Here is a 17795-nt window from a genome sequence, read left to right as displayed (position 1 = left end):
TCCCCTCACACCATTGTCACTGTACTTTCAGGCTTCACTATCTATAATGCGTTGGTCTCATCAACCTCATGGTGGAGGGAGGCCTTGTTCTCTACCTCTTTTTTTGTCCCCTGGAGCCTGGCATAGTCTGGGCATGCAGTAAGCATTCAATAAAGATGAAGCACCTGAAAAGAGAGTCACTTGTTCTTCTTTTCTAACATCATTAGCAAGAGCTAATAAAGAAAAGAAAAAAATCAAGGTTGCAGAGTAAGGATATGAGATTTTCATCAGCCGGTCAATGTAGAGAGGCAGATGGAAGGAGTAGGTGTAGATCCCAAGAGCACGCCCAAGCCTGTCCTGTCCTAGAGCATCACGAAGTTTAGTTAAAAGGAGAAAAAAGAAGAAGAAGAAGAAGAAAAGAGCCTTTCTATTTAGCACTGAGACAGGACAGGAAGTGAAAAACACCAAAGTGACAGATGACTTCTGGGGAAATACCAAGTGAAACAAAAATGAGAGTCTTAGGTGAGAACTCTGTTGGGGGAAGCCTTTCAAATCCAAACATCAAAGAGATGATGTCTCTACCAGCCACTTGGCATCATCCTGACACAGCTCACCATTCCCCCAAGGCCTCGAGGCAGCGCATGCGGCCCAGCATCAGCTCTGGGTCATCCTTGTTGGTGTCCATTTTCTTATCATATGCTACAAGAGCATCCTCCCACTCATGCAGTTTCTCATACCAGGTAGCCTGAATCTCCTGCCAAGTGGAAAAGAAAGAGGACTGTTGTGAGGCACAGAGAACAAGGAGGCGCATTTTTAAATCAACACACTCTTTCCTAAGGTGCTGTGCTGAATGAATAACAACACTTCACCTATCACAGTATGTCTTGGCTTTGATTGAAACGAACTTCAGAATATCTGGAGGTATGTTTGGTCATGGTGGAAATGCAGATTCCTTGGCACACTGATGGAATGATCCTGGGATCTGAGAGCAGATGTCAGGCCATGATCCTCCTTGCATCACTTCCTGCCCAGACACAGGGGACACCAGAATTCCAGCATTCAGGGATGTGAGGACAGGGGAAATCATCTGGGACAGCAGGAAGCCCTGACCAGAGCTCCCACGGGATGGCAAGGCCTTGATCTGCTGGAGTTCTGATGGTGGGCCACATGGCAGGGATGGCAGCTGCTTTCCTGATGGGGCCAGAAAGATCAGGCCACATCTGCATATTTGCTGGAGGAAAACAACTCACTTTTTAAAAGCTCTTGATTCTCTGCATTTTTTAATACATTTTTAAGTTTTCAGGAAATAATTTAAAATACAATATCACACTACCATTTAAAATTCTTTGGAAAACCTTTCCCCCATTCTTCTACAGTCTCCCATCCAATGTTCCCTCCTGCTCAGCACTTGGCAGCTTTACCAGTGTCAGGGGCCAAAGGATGGATTCCATTACCCGAGCAGATGGTGTGCCACGCTGAAATTCAGTGTTGGCCATGTGAATGAGAGGTGCTGCAGTCTAGAAGGTGCAGAGTCCGGCTCTCTAAATGGTCAGGGGACTGTTTTATGTCTCTGTCTGCCCTCCACCTGTCCTCCACCTCAGTTGTCTTCTGGGCTTCTTCATCACCAGCTTGGTAAATGACTATTTCTCTACCAGGCCAGGGTAGTGCCTCTCTAGGGATTTCTTTAACAACAATGATTCTGCAGTGGAATTTGTATGATATAATGCAGGGCCCACATTAAGTTTCCCCCATTATCCTCGTCTGCTTTCTAAATGAAACTGATATTTGAGTAATATATATACTGACAGCTACTCTGCTAAGCACTCTGAAAGGGTCTTTTCTTCTGGAACCTCTGTAAGGAGGTCATTTCTATTTTAGGTTGTTAGCTTGTACCTACTTCCCCTCACTTGTTTTCAGCAGAGCCAAGCCCCTCTGCTGCCCCTGCACTACTGCTGCTGTCACAACAGTCCTTTCCCCAGTGTCAGCTGCAGTGGGGTTTGACAAAATGGGCATATCTGGCTCCATGGAAGGTAAAACTATCTAAGCTTTATTTTCTAAGCCTGTGTAGAATAGCGCCTCTCTATTATACCTAAATATGAAAGAGAAAACTTAGAAAAGAGTGACTGCAAAGAGACTGTAAAATTAAAAACTCTTAAATTAAAAAGTAACACTGGTATATTTCCCATTTTGAATTTCTAAATTGGGTGGAAAAGAGAAAAGGGGCTAATAACTAATGTATGGCATACACTGAGTATGAACAAGCAGAAAGTCGAGGGAGCAGCATAAGGAGCAGGTCAGAGACAGGGCAGGATATTTTGAATTGCACTAGATTGCAGAAACTATAAGGTTTAAGCAATGAATCACACAAAATGCTAATGAGATTGCTGTTACATAAATTGTGCTGAAAAAGCACAGGCTCTGCCAAGAAAAAGCAAACCATTGTCAAGCTTAATATGATTCAGCTACCTAAATATAACAGAAAATCCACCATGGGTTTAGCAATAATCCTGGAGCTAATGACCACCTTTAGAACTTGGAGACGGAGGAACTTTCATTTAAGGTTGGCACTCTGAGCCACTGGGGTAGAAACTATCTGCTGGCAGATCACCTGAACACCAGATGTTTGTGGAATCCTTGTTTCGATCAGCACTCACTGTGGTCTAAAGCTCTAAGGATATCAAAGGAGAGGACATCTTTGTCTGGGTAGACTACATTAAGTGCCCTCTCTGCTGACTTTCTTCCCTCTGCAAACAAGGATTGTGGCAAAGATGGATGAGATGTCGTCGCTTCTGTTTTGTCATCTGGAGAGGTGCTTTCTTAGTCTAGTTACAGATATGTGCTCAAGATGGCAAAATATTCTCTTAAAAGTTTCAGTCCAATTTACTAGCCCTTGTGTGAGGCAAAAGTCTCTGAAGTAGTCACAATTTTCTTCACTCTAACACAGTGGGCTCTTGATTAAGGCAAACCAGAGTAAGTGACCTACACAACTAATGAAAGGTTCCTCATCAAATATATGGACCCAGAACTTCTTGACCTTCCAGGAAGTCAATGCTAAATTGATTAAGTCGATGCCTTATATGCAGTTAGGAAGTTACCAAAGCACCCTCCCAGGACCACAGAGAGTAATGGAAACATTTTAATACTGGTAGAGCAAAGATGATAGGAGAGAAGAAGCTATGTAAGCAATAATGAAATGGAACAATCCCTCAATATCAGGTATAAATTATAATATATTTTTTCTGGAGAATTGGCTTTGATTTCTTCTGAAGTATGTACTGAGTGTTAACTGTGGGCCAGCAGCAATGCTAGCTGCCACAGATGACACAAAGATAACTCAGGTCAGGGTGAAACACCTGGGCTCTGGCACCAGACTGCCTGGGTTCCAGCCCTGGTTCTGTCACTTACTCACTCTCTCAGTTTAGGCAAGGTTGTTAATCTGTTGGGACCACAGTCTTCTCATCTGCAAAGGGGGGTAACAGTAGTACCCAGTCATAGGGTTCTTGTGAGGAGGGAATTAGATGAAGCTCACACAGCACTTAGCAAAGGGCTGGGCACATGCTAAGAGTTTGATGTGTATCAGATTTATTTATAGACATAAACAAATGTATTTATTTATCGATATAGATTCTCTTCTCATGAGCTACATTCAGTCTGAATATAGTCCATATAGCCTTTGTCTCCTTCATCCTTAAGATACAGGTAAGTCAGCATTAGACTGTTATCATTGGGGAAAAAAACAGAAAAAGAAAGTAAATTTCTCAAGGTTGTGGCCAAGTGTCTCCCTAGCCAAGTTACTACCCCTTGCTTTTCTAAAAGGAATGAGGCACTTACCAGCTCTCCAAAGTGTTTCATGGCGTATTCTAACACCCCGGCAGCTGCCTCTGGTTGCTGTAGCTTATTATTAATGCTGGGAAAACAAAAGGAAGAGGTGGTTACACTCAACGTGTCGGAGGGTAAGAGGTGTGGGGTCACCTGTGGGCTAATGGCTCACCGGTATGTTAGGGACAATGTCTTGCAGATGCAGAGAAAGCATCAATTATCTATTACCACCCAGAAAGCTCAACTTGAATGACATCATCTGAGGAATGGTTTCGTCTTGATCCCACACTCCTAATTTTGAGGGGGCAACATTTGGTAGATAGGAAGCCATGCTCGCTCTGGGGCCCTTCCTCCAACCAGCAGAGACTGGTTTCCTGTCAAATATTGAAAGTCAGGCAGCATACGTCTGTTTTTTAAAAACTAGAAACCCTAGATCCAAAATAATCCCTGGTGTAGAGCGCAACCAGATGAGGTGCCTCTAAATTTCTAACTCCTACTTCTTCTCATCAGTTGCCTTCAGTAATAGGAACCACCAAAATAAAATAAATAAAAATAATTGGTTTCAAGATAATGTAGTTTAGAAAAAAACAATGAAAATTCCTCCTTTTCCTCTGGTTTAATGAATATCATTTATTCAGTATAAAATCATTATATCTTCCATGTGTTAAGAATAAATGTACATTAAATCTTGTTTTAAAAAAGAAAATCATTGGGACTCAGCCCTGATGGCCTAGTGGTTGAAGCCTGGCGCGCTCCGCTTCGGCAGCCCAGGTCCAGTTCTCGGGCGTGAAACCGCACCACTTGTCTGTCGGCAGCCATGCTGTGGCAGTGCTCACACACAAGAATGAGGAGGACTTACAACTAGAATATACAACATGTACTGGAGCTTTGGGGAGGGGGAAGGAACCATCGGGCTCTGTGGGTGACACAGAAGTGGGACTGAGGCTGGGTCATCCACATCAATGACAGAGAACCCCAGGGTCCGTGGCTGTGTAACCATCTTGACTGCTCCCCTCACAGAACCCTTCTCCTTCAAATTCAGATGCGTCCTTAGACCCTCCTCAAGGACCACCCCCTACTCTGCAGCAGGCTGTGAGGGGACCACATCCAGAGCTACCTGCCTGGTCTCTCTGGCAGAGCATGCTTTTCACTAACACTACACGACTTTGCTGATGTCATCTGTAGGCAGTATGTGGCCAGGTGGGGGGGAGGACTGTGACTGTACTGGGGCAGGGGAGCAGTAGCACTGGAAGGGTTGGGGCCTGGAGGCGTTTCGTCAGAGAGGCTGCAGAGATCCTGAGAGCAGGAGAGCCGTGGGGCTCAGACCCTTGTTCCAATAGGAACTTACGTAAACATGAGAGAAAACAGCAACTAACCCAACACTAAACAGAAGCGTGAGTTAGGGAAGGAAGGAAAAGAGGGAACGAGCAGGCCTGAAAAAGTCGCTGCACAATGATTCTATCTGTTTATAGGTAGGGAGCAAAATGTGACAGACCAGCTTGAGAGTCTAGACTGGTTTAACGAGCAAGGATCTGGTTTATTGCCTTGAGTACAAACTGTCCACTTGACTAGAATTAATTTTTAAGTTGCTTTGGGAAATTCCAGGATTTGGGTTCAATGTGGTAGTATGGCAAGAGATTGCTGTTATAAATATTATTTTAAAAAATTCAAATTCCGCCACATTTCTTCCAATAAAACTGAGAGGGAACTGCCCAGAAATGGGAGGAACTAGAGAAGTTAACATTTGTGAAAGTAATAATCTAATGCCTCATGTTTACAAAGCACATTTCAAATAATCTTTCCAGGCTATCACTCCTTTGTCCTCACACATCCCTGAGAGTGGGAAGGAAGGTGTGATCAGTCCTGTTTTACGCTTGGTGAAACTAAGGCCCGTGAGGGCAGTGATCCTCCCCCGGCTCACGATGAGCGTAGGCAGGCCCCATAGGGTCAGAAGCAGCCCTCTGTCTCTTCTTTGTTAAGGCAGAGTGGGGGTGGAGAGCTTCAGATCTGGAGTCAGAAGACTTGAATTCACACTTCTGGAGGGCCAGTTCTGCTACTTACAAGCTATGTGACCATAAGCAAGTCATCTTTTTTGAGTTTTAAATTTCTCATCTATAAATTGGGGCTAATACTACCTCCTTCACAGGGTTCTTCAGGGAATTCAGTGAAATAATGGATATGAAATTGCTAAGCAGGTCCATATAAATGCTTCTTCCCTCATTTGTTTTTGTTGAATGATGGAAGTTGCTAGAAACACAGTTATATGCTTGTGTACAGAAAAAACACATCTAGGACTGAGACTTGAGCCAGCACTAGGAAATCAAGGCAAGTTCCAAACTCATCCTGAATGGGACTATTCGAGTTTGGTGCTCAAACTCTAGGCTCCAGGCTCTGCAACCAGAGGGGAAAGTCACCGTACAGATATCCCTCTCTCTCCTACAGGCAACCTCATGTGGGATCTCCTGAGTGGATCCATTGGTGCTTCTGGGCTGGTCCTAAGCAAAGTAATCAGCCAGAATGTTCTCAATAAGACAGTCTGATGAAGGATTCAGAAATGTTTTTAATTTCAAAGTGAAGCCATAACATTATGGTTTCCTTTGGGAAGCCCTATTAGAGTTTTTCTAAGCTGAGAATGAAAAGCAAAGCCCAAAGGGACTAACTCCACTGCAGGTTCGCTGTGAAGCAGTTCCCCACTCCTTTTGGCCCTGTAAGTCATGTTCTCAACTTTGCTGCCTGCTCACATGGGGGTGGATAAACTGTATTAATAATTAATATTACTGGGTATGGATTTGTGATTATCTAGTCCCCTGAACCCAAATAAAGACTTTTGAAGCATAAGAAGACAGGAAAAAAGCCAGTATATATTCTACATATTATAATCAAATAAGTAATATATCATATAAATATATATAATTATATGATATATATCTTATTTTTAGTTCTAACATAAACTATTGGGATGGCCCTGGTAGGAATAAACTGTTCTGATGATGAGGAAGATAAGGTGTTCTTTGCCTGAACCAAAAGACGCTAACACCAAGAATCAGACATGAAAATCCAGGAGTTCTAACAAATGTCTCCCAACATTGTGTTCTGGAACATTCTATTTTCAAGAAAATTTATAAACATTACCACAGCTTGCCTCACTTTGGGGATAAAGCGACACAAAAACAAGCAAAAGCCTCTTCCCACCCTACTCACCCACTCCTTGTGCATAAAAAGAAGAGTTTTGCAACAAACTGATCAAAATCAGGAAGTGACTACAGATCTCAGAGGAGAAATACAAATTTTACCTTAATATTGCTATGGCTTTGAAATACTTCCTCTAAGGACAGACTGACATAGTAAAGTAAAAAAAATAACTCATGATATGGTCCCAACTCCTTCAAGAGAAAGTCCAAAAAAGGCATCTGCACAATACTTCCCACTTGGATGTGTGTGGAGGCAGGTGAGGATGCAGACAGAGCCCAGCGGGAAGGAAGGAGAGCGGGTGGGCTCACTGGGGGAACTACCGACCAGGACTTTTAGTGACTGCCATGAAAACTGGGGGTGTACCTTGAGATCCACGATAAGTGCTTGTCCAACAGTAAGGACAATCACTGAAAAATTACAATGTTGACTGAATGGACTAAAACACACCCATGAAAAATGAGTGGGATCAGTCTGAGAAAGGGTCTCTTTCAAATATTAAATTTTTTTTAAAAGATTTTATTTTTCTTTCTTCTCCTCAAAGCCCCCCAGTAAACAGTTGTATATTTTAGTTGTGGTTCCTTCTAGTTGTGGCACGTGGGATGCTACCTCAGCATAGCTTGATGAGTGGTGCTAGGTCCGTGCCCAGGATCTGAACCGGCATAGCCCGGGGCTGCTGAAGTGGAGTGCATGAACTTAACCACTTGGCCACGGGGCCGGCCCCCCAACTATTAAATTCTTGGTCTCTGATTTGAGGACCTGAAGGAAAGGAGACTGTACACACCCACTTTCAATTGTTCAGAGTAGAGATTTTAAGTTAACCAGCTGCTATCACCTCTTTATTCCTTCCTCCTCCCTGTTTTGATTTTACTTTCCAATAGAGCTTTCTCCTTAAGTTACAGTGCTCTCTTCCTTCCTTGTGTGGAGTCTCCCAGGCATGCCTACGAAGCTGCTGGAGAACGCAAGCGCAGATGTAGAGGTTCTGGAGAGGTAAGTGAACAAAACTCTTGGTGGCCAAGAAAGTGTGTCGTCTTGTTTGTGACCTTCAACTTTTTCTCCTTCCTCCATGACTTCTGGTACTCTATCATGGGAGGCAACATATTATAACAACAAAAAGATATCTAAATTTATTGAAAGCTCACTTTATGCACCAGGCACCATGCTTACTGCTTATCTGTGTAATCTCAATCCTATGAAGCAGACACTATTATTAATATTCCCATTTTATATATGAAGAAACTGGCCCAGTAGGTCACAGGCTATTGGATGTCATCCTTGCCCTTAAAAACTGTACCATTTAAAATAATCTTAAGTAATAACTAAGAGTATACTATAAACTCTGCAATGGGAGGGGCAGTGTCTCAGCATCAGTAGGCACCCAGTCAATACTTGTAAAATGAATGAACGAAGCACTGGATGGGATGTTTCAATTAGCTGACTCTCTCTCTCTCTCTATGTAATTCCCATGCAGGAGAAAGGAGCCCTACAGTGCCTCCACTTTAACTTCCTTATTGATACTGTGGCTAACACTCCCCTCTGACCCCTAAGCTCCCATCCCCTATTCGTTAGTTCCTTTCAGAAGCTACTGACACACCTTAAATCTGCCCAACACAAGTCAGCCATGCTGCCAGCAGGCTTTTCCGAGGCAGCTTGTTCAAGGCTGCCAGGTTTATAGACAGAGCCCAGAACGCAAAGTGTGGGATAAATAAGCCTCTATGGAAGCTCAGGAGTTCCCAGCTACTAAGTCTCCAGTCTTCTGCATACTTGGGTGACACAAGGCTCCTTTAAATAGTCCCCTTTTAAACTCAGATGTCGTTTTATGAGACTGAAGGGAGAGACTGTATGTTTGGCTCATGTAAAGAAATCGTCTTTGCTCAAAAGCTTCCCTAATGAGGAACTCTTATTTATTGGGCAGCTGGAAGTTTTCTACAGCCTGTTCTATAAACGCTCCTTTGTGTGCCCCTCAGTCTTTCCCAATTAATGCTGGAAGCTTCAAAAGGGCAAACTGTTCAAAGCCCCCACCCAACAGCAGAGGAGTGCTTAACAACACAAACCAGACCCCACTGACATTGGTCTGGTTAAAACGATCCCACAACACACACGTTTAGAGAGATGGAGGCTTAGGCAGCAACGTGACCACGACAAGTGTGCAGAAATGACAGGTCGACCAGATTTCCCATCTCCTCTCCATGCGCAGAGGCCAGAAGGAAAAGAGAGCTGTGTCACAAAAACTTTCTAAGCCAGCGGATACCGATTCCTGCTGCTGTCTTAACACGGGGAGAGGTGTTATCTGTATGCTACTCCATTTTCCAGTGAGAACATCCAGTCGAGATCTTCTACAGCTGTGAATCTATAGAGCAAACAGGAAGTGCCTAGCCACACAATAAAACCCAGAGCCCACAAATGAACCTGGTGTCAGAGAGACACTGAAGAGAGACAGGAAAACACAGTGAATTAAGCTATCAAGAGGGTAAGACGCAATGATACAGACATGTCCACTCATTCATTCCCCACCCAGCTCCCGTACCCCAAGATTTAATTTTTATTAAAAGAAGCTGAGTTCAAGAGCTTGAAACTGGGAAAATTCTTGGCAATTGAGGGAAACACTTTCTAGGGTTGAGCAGAATTAACAAACACAGATAAGAAACTGCCTCAATGTCTTCTATATCAAACAGATTAAACCAGGCATCTTTTCTCCCTTCTCTGAAAATCTCTTTCTAAAAGTAGGGAAAGTGTGTGAGCTGAGTAAGTGACTCAGATGTGAAGGGGCTTCTCATTTCCTTGGTGGTTCCCTGTCAAGAGTGATGGCTGACAAGCCAGTGCTGGGAGCGGGGCCTATTTACTTCTCCATGACTTTCCCTTTCAAGCTTTTCCTCAGTGCTTTTCATGCACAGGTGGTGACTAGTTTTACTGAGGATGAGACTGACAGAAGAGGTCGGCCATTGCTCAAGGTCTTGATGATGACTCACAGCAAAGCAACAAGAGGGTCTCCAGCTTGGCATTCAAATGCCATCCCTACCACCTGAAGAGAGACCTGAAGAACTCTTGTTTCTTGATGGGTTTTCTAAGTTGTTGCTCCATAGGCTTCTGGACTGATGTCAAATCCAAAGTAATCTGGCTTGGTAATTCCTTCTTGTATGGCTCTTTTGGTGACCAACTTCATCGCTTAGCCTTGACGTCTCGGTGATCTCTGCTATTAAGGGAAAGTGAGGTTCAACACAAAGCCTGAGCCTGTGTGAGTCAGTCAAAGAGGAGCATCAGCAGTCACATCTGGGGGCCGCTTAGGCCTTCCTAGTGCTCCCAGCAGGAACTCATGAAGATGATACACACGCTTCCTAAATGGCTCTAGGCGTTCTTCCTCCTGTCTATTTCTAGTGCATACCACAGTCTGCGTTTTATTTGGTTCCCTGTCAAGTAAGAATTCTCTGAATTCCCTTGGCACCAGGCTGGTGACACATGCAACACAGCTGAGAGGGGACCTCGGCAGGTCTGACTGAGGAGCTCCTGAGCAGCCAAGATGAGGCCAAGCTGGACACTGCTTCAAGTCCTTACCACCAGATCAAGTACTTTTTCTTGTTTCTCTTTCAGATGGGTACCTGCTTCTGATCACCCCATCATTTCTCCCAGCACTGGCACTTAGCTCTGTGCCCAATGTATGACAAAAGACAAAACAGCTTGATTCGTACACAGAACTAGGAAGATCTGGGGTTGACCAGGTCCTGATGTCTTTATCAGGCAGAGACCCTGGGACTTGGGGAGCAGCAGAATGCCCGGGGGAAGTGAAGGATGCAACAGTCTCTTTTTGAATAGGGTAATTTAAAAGCAAAAACCACAGCAATGAAGACAGAGGGCAACGTGAGAACATCTGAGATGTGACATGGAGAAAGGCAGTGGGAGGCAGTTTACACACAGGCAGCGAGGAAACAAAGGCAGACTGACAGGCCTTCGAGTTACCACTGAAAGCCGGGGTCAGGTGATGAAAATAGCCCTGAGTCTCGCAGGGTCAGATTTCCTTTCTTGCTTCAGGAACTTAGGAAAAGTGACTTTACTCTTTTCCTACACATTAAGAAAGAGAAGGCTGGCCTCATTAAAAGGTGTCCTTGGAGCTCTTGGGGACCTAAGGCACCAAAATAAAAAGATTTGGTGCAAGAGAGGTGGCTCACCTGGGGTGATCAAAGGGACAATCAAAATGGGTTCCTGACTCGCAGTCCAGAGCAGCTGAAGGAGACAGAGCTCTTACTGTGCCTTAGCCCCTTACTTTGTCTGGTCACAGCTTAAATGATATGTCTGTGACAATACTTAAGAGGCCATGCTAACTCTGTATGTGAGAAAATGGGGGCCTTTAACAATAAAAGAGACAGCATGCTAACAGCTGGGTATATCAGGGAAAGGGAGACAAAAAATCCTCTCTTCAAGATTGGTGGGGGAGGCATGTCGTTTTCGTTTAATTACGAAAAATTTGGGTGAGGGAAGCTCACCACAATATAATTACCCCTTCAAAATACTATTTTCACCAGTGCATATTCTGTATAAATAAATACATATTTTATACCTAGTAGTGACCAGAGCATTCATACAATTTTGCATTTTGCTTTTTCACGTAACAGGCATTTCCCATTTTATCCAGAGTCTTCATAATTACTTGCAATGGCCACACAATCATTCCAGCCTGCTGCTAGATGCCCTGCATGAACCCAGTGTGTGGGCGCAGCCTCTTGGCTAGCTGAGAGCAGCACTTGTCAGATTACCAGGCCCCCAGGAGTGCCGCTCAGGAGCTCACCTTCAGCACTCTACACTCCCTAGGTTATCTGTCCTGGAGAAGTCTGCAAAGCTGGCTCTGGGAATCAGAGTGCCCATCCTCTGAGGATGGACACAGTGCTCAGCAATAGCCCAGCAAGCTGTCCCATTTGACACATCACTTCTAGGCCCTCCTGGCTGGACGCAGGGCCAGGTGCCCTAGCACAGCCCTGCATAAGGCACTGAGAGGCCGCACAGCCCCAGAGAGTCAAAGTACACGATTTGTGCTGGCCTTCCAACCCAGGGGCCTGACAGAGGCATGTTGTAAAAATGAAGAATGGCTGTCACATTTCCAAGGCTCTGGCTGATTTAGGGAGCTACTGGCAGGCGCATCACTCCCAGCATGTCAGCCAGTTAATTACTTCCAACTTTATCTTTCTTGTCAACACTTCTTGACAAATTGGCCATTATCTTTTTATTCTACAACAATGAGCACTGCTCCTTTTCTGGTGAGGCCTGGAGGTTTTTCTCCTCCTTTCCGCTTCTTCATATCCAAAGCAAAATGAAGAGCTCTGAGAGAGATGATTAGAAAGAAGACACTGTCAGGAAAAGGAAGGTGAAAAGGAACAAAACGGGGAGGGCTGATAGACTGAATCCAAAGCTAATTTTCAACTGCCTTGACTCAAAGCAGAGTTGATATTTTGGGTAAAATTCTGATTTCTTGGCTTCTCCATGTCCACGAGCTCTGACTCAGTCTATTATGTGGATGAAGTTGGGAAACAAAAATTAAATGAGCTGGCAACTAGTGATTTGGCAGCTTTGAACTCTCCACACTTAATTGCATAAGCAGATGTGAGCTGGCCTTCTACTCCATTAAGGAGTTAGGCCACATTGTAGAAATACTGATGCCCATTCTGGGATAAGGGAAAAGAAAAAAATATGCCTACTTTCTTGGTAAGGAAAAACTGACAGAAGAGGACCATGACACTATAATTGGATTACTAAGATTTACAGCCAATGAGATATCCAAAAGAATTTGGAGAGACCAGCGGCGTCACCACTGATATATTTCATCATCACTGGGACACACTGTGTCAGAGGCATCCATGGGGCAGAACCCAGCACCTACCGTATTGTTTAAGTTCTAAGACGCACACTTTTTTCACACTTTAACATCTCTGAAATCATGATACGGCATACAATTTAAGTTTTCAGAGTACTGTGACACAGTTTAATCGCCAGCAGTTTGTTTCCCCTCCCACAGGGATACATAAAAATCAGAAGCTCTAACTCACCATAAGAGTGGTCCCTGTAACTCTCAAGGTGCTGCTGAGGATGAGCCAGATGCCGTGGAAGAGCAGAGGTTTACTACTGAACTCCAGCAAGCTTCTCCCCTTAGAATGGTCTTGGGCTGCAGTGAAAGACCTTCTGTCCTTTTGGTCAGCTTTAGGAGAAACCCTAGGACTCTTCCCTTCGTACAGCTCCTCACTGATGCACTGAAAAAGCAGCTTTCCTTGGGGTTTGTAAGATGCTCTATAAAGGCAAGCTGTTGTACAGTGAACCTGTAAGAAGTCTTCAGAGCAGCCAGATGTAAAGTTATGCTCCACTGGTGACCTGTCAGAGACCTGACCTCTTGGGTATGGCTGGACGTAAAAGGACATTAAAGAAAAAGATGGGGCTAAGAATGAAAGATACAATCTGTGCTTGTGCTCTGGCCACACAGGGTTTCCTCTGTCCACCCACTCTTTGCTGCTTGGAGCTTTTCCACAAGGGGTACAGATTCCTAGAGGCACAACTGGCACGTTTGAAGTCAGCACGAGCCTAGAGGTTTGGAACGTATTTTTGCTAAGAAGTGAGGAGATTTGAGCAAATCCTCACCCCTCTGGACTGAGTGTTTTTTCTTCTGCAGAGGGGCGGGAAAAGAACAAGACTGTGTACCTTTTCTGGAAGCCAGGAAACAACTGTAAAAGCAGGACTCGTACTTCCAAGCAACACAATAGTGACACTTTGGGAACATGTGTTTAGAATTAAGACACAGAGTGGGTTTTGTCTGCCCACCAAGCCCCATGCTGGAAGACTGTAAAGCTCAGTCACCCTTGCCATTAATTGGTGCTCAAGCACAACTGGCTCAATTTTTCTAACTTTCTCGAAGAGTTCCAGGCCTCTTTTCCAATTAGTGCTGCCCAAGTGAGGGCAGCAGACGTCTGGCCTGAAGGGAAGCTCTGCAGCCCTGGCGTGGCTGCACGTGGACTTGTGATCTTGTCCTGCACCCCTGACAGGGTCTTGTCTCTGCCTAAGAGTGATTTTCTGCAATTGCAATGTAATGGTCATTTGATTCCTCCTTGGGGACAGGCAAGATTTGTTAGGTTCCTGCATAAATTACGGGGGATACGGTAGCCCAGAGAGATGGCTGTTTTAATGGGGACAAGTTACTTTCTTTGGTTTGTCCTCAACATTAGCTTCTGCGTGTGGCCCCTCAGGCTGTGATGAAGGTTAAGTGACAGGCCAACAGGCCAGGTGGAAGCAATCAGATACGCCATTTACACAGGCCTCCGGGATAAACAGGAGTGGACAAACTGCTGTCCAAAGTGGTTTTCCCAATTTACATTTCCATCAGAAGTGCATGAAAATCCCAATGCTCTACATCTTCATCAACACTTGGTATTTTCAGCGTTTTTCATTTCAGCCATTTTGGTTGGTGTGTAGTGGCATGTTATAGTTTTAATTTGAATTTCCATAATGACTAATGAGCTTGAGCAGCTTTTCATGTGTTACTGGCCTTTTGAATATCCTCTTTTGTGAACTAAGTGCCTATTCACATCTCTTGCCGATCTTTTAATTGACCACTTTTTATTGTTTGATAAGAGTTGTATATATACAGTATACACAGAGGTATACATTGGAGACATCTTGCCTTTTCACGCGCTTTACGATGTCTTCCAAAGGGCAGAGATGATTCCTTTTATTGCATTTAATAATGTTTTCCTTTATGGTTAAGGTTTTTTGAATCTTAAGAAGTCTTTGCTTATCCCAAGATGCTAATCTCCTATATTATCTTCTAGAACCTTTAGTTTTATCTTTCACACTTAGAATTTAAATCTCCTCTGGACTTGAAGTTTTGCATATGGTGTGAGGTAAGGGTCAGAGTCTTTTTTCTCCTATAAGGCTGTCTAGTTGACCCAGCAGAACTTCTTGAAAAGTGTCCTTTCTTCACTGTTTTGTGGTGCTATCTTGTCATAAATCAGGTGTCCATATATGTGTGGGCCTGTTTTTTGGACATATAAGTCTGTTCCATGTATCTATTTGTCTATCCTTGTGCCATTACTACACTGCCTTAATTACTTACTGTAGCTTTATGATAAATCTTGATTTCTAGTCGGGTAATTCCACCAAATTTATTCTTTTTATTTAAAAATGTCTTAGCTATTTTAATCCTTTGCTTTATTTAACTTAATTCTCACAAAAGTCCTGTGAGGTGAACTAGTTACGATTCTTATCTCGATTTCACAGACTGGCAAACTCAGAGAAGTTAAGTAATTTGCCCAGGGTCATATAAGTATCAAGTGACGGGAAGGGATTAGAATACAGATTTGTCTGATTCTAGACCCAAGTGTTTAAAGTCCTTCATATACCGCCTCCATAATCCTCAAGCCAGATGACTCCTTCAGGGCATTAATATGAATGCACTACAATTCTAAACCACCCATTTCCAGTTAAAAATCTTGTTTCGAAACTACAAAAAGCCACTTTCCTGGTGAGACTCAGGAAAACAAAGCAACAAGAGACAAAAGCTTCTTGGATTCCTTCCACAGCCCCTCTGTCCTCAGAATAATCATCACGCCACTAACCTGCACTCAGAGGGTCCCTCAGGCCTGGCTCCCCTCCACCTCTCCAGCTTTAACTCTCACTACCACTCCTCTCCCTTCTTGACTCATAAACCACGCTCGAGTACTCGAGTACTCCTAGTAAGCCAAGATCTAGCACACAGCTGCACCTGTGCTCAGACTGCCTTCTCCCACTTCTGGCTACGTCTTCCTTTTTCTGTAAAACCTGTGTATCAATTCCCTTGGGAGGCCTTCCAGAAGTTCATCTGGGTTGGGCACTTCTCCTCCCTGTCGCCTATCCTAGCATGTCACACTGTCCTAGAGTTCGGCTGTCTCTCCAACTAGACTGTGAGGCACTTGAGGCTGGGCTGGTACTTTCGCTGAGTTCTGCAACTTGCATGGTGGCTAACAGAACAGACGTTTGCTATCAAGTCCTGAGAGAGACCAAAGACAGACTTCTTTTGCTAGGTGCTATAATTAAACAATAGGCTCTAAGAAGAGGCCTGAGAGAAATGATTTCTAATAAGTCCAGGACACACTCTTTGGTAGAAGTGGAATTTAGAAGGCTTAGGGAGGAGACAGAAAGATCTTGTGTGATGGACTTAGGCATTCAGGTGAGACAGAACTAGGACTGCGAGATAGAAGGTCAGGTATTAAATGGCTATACATGATTAGACAAGCTGTGACTCAAAAGACTTCAGAAGAACTAAAATATTCCCATGAAGTACACAATTAAACTAACAACAAGGCAGGTTCTTCTGAGATGCAATCATTCAACAAACTGAGAGTTTGGTACTCTGGGTAGCTGTTCCTCTCCCTCACCAATTGTGAAAGTGATGGTTTAAGACGAGGCAGGGGCAGGAATACACTACAAAAGGAGGAGTCTCTCCAATGGGGACATTTTCAAGAAAATGAGACATGACACTCCCTTTGGGCGGGAGAGACCACCTCCAGGCCTTCTCAGCTCTGTGATCCTGAGGCTGCCCGAATGCTTCCAGCCCGTGCTGCCACCCAAGGCAGTGTCGCTCCAACTGCGCAGTCTTTGAGAAGTTCCAGGCTAGTAACAGCTCACTGGCTTTTCTCCTTAAGAACATAAGCTTTATTTTCATAAACGTTTTTCCCAGGAGCACCAAGATGATCACCTTTCACCACCAGCAAAATGGAGAAAAGGAAAAACTCTAAGATGTCCAACCCAGGTTTTCCACATTCTTTCAGTCTATTCCAATTTTTAGGGTCACTTTGTTCACTGAAGGGCAGAGAAGGGATTAGAAGCCTCTCAGAGTAGGGAAAACTGCTCTAGTCCCCCGCATTCATCCTCGTTTTCTTTACCGTCTTAGCTGTACTCAAAACAAGGGCTTATTTTTCCTTCTTTTAGAAATTCAGAATCTAGGACATCTGAGGGTTGTGGATATTTTGGAGGATAGATAATCTTCTGGCATGGGAAATACTTATAATTAGCTATTTTTCTCAAAATTTTGGGAGGGTTTATTGACATTTGGGCAGCTTAGGCACTTTAAGAAAATCTTCAAACAAAAAAAGCTTCTGTCTCCAACTTACACCTTATGTGAGAAATAAGTTTCCAGAAAATAAGTGTCAGAGAGTAGGCACTCATGCTAAAAGCTAGATGCTTCTGGTCCAAATTTAGGAACCCCCTCCTACCTTTCCTGGAAAGGATTGCTCCATGGGTTGCAAATAGGAATGACTGATTTATTTTCTTCCCTGATATGAAAATCTATTCATAATATTTTCCTGTTTGGGCAGGGGAAGCAGCTACTAGGAAGAACAAACAAAAAGCTGACTGGGAATCCATAAAGCTCCATTGTTCCATGATATTTTCTCTACCTTGTTGCTACACGGGAGCTCCAAGATGGTAGGGTCCCATGTGATGTTACATATGATTGTATAGCACACAGCACTTTTGTGGCACACTTGCTGTTTAAGCTCAGTGTCACCGGATGGCCAGATCATCTTGAAGATCCTCATGGAGTTTAGCAGACCCTGCTAAATGACTCTGTTGTATGCTGACAGTTGGGGCCAGGTTCTCATTAGTGAAATGAACTCCATACAGCTAAGACTGCAGTGCCCAGCTGGGCTAGGTATTTGCAAAAAGAGACCAGGGACCGGCTGACAATGCCAATTCTAAACAGACTCCTTTGGGCAGAATGACAAGTTGCTGTAGGGTGCCAGCAACATCCTTACCCCTTAGTAGGCAAAGGAGACTAGAGAGGTGAGAAAACAAACCTTGAT

The 17795-nt window shown here is 44.0% G+C and overlaps 1 protein-coding gene across 8 annotated transcripts in view; it reads right to left on the bottom strand.

Moving 5' to 3' along the window:
• MTOR (mechanistic target of rapamycin kinase) overlaps positions 1-17795 on the bottom strand; it is a 119473-nt gene that overhangs the window by 38853 nt on the left and 62825 nt on the right. For all 8 annotated transcript variants that reach the window (XM_008522097.2, XM_070610818.1, XM_008522096.2 and 5 more), the window contains 2 exons: positions 3811-3886; positions 594-733 (listed from right to left, as the gene is read on the bottom strand). In XM_008522097.2, coding sequence (XP_008520319.1) covers positions 594-733; positions 3811-3886 — 216 coding nt within the window. The remainder of the gene's footprint in view (positions 1-593; positions 734-3810; positions 3887-17795) is intronic.

The sequence above is a fragment of the Equus przewalskii genome, chromosome 2, assembly GCF_037783145.1.
Source record: "Equus przewalskii isolate Varuska chromosome 2, EquPr2, whole genome shotgun sequence".
In the NCBI taxonomy this organism is placed as follows: Eukaryota; Metazoa; Chordata; class Mammalia; order Perissodactyla; family Equidae; genus Equus; species Equus przewalskii.
The sequence above is the reverse complement of the archived record's forward strand: the minus strand, read 5'-3'. Positions and strand labels throughout refer to the sequence as shown.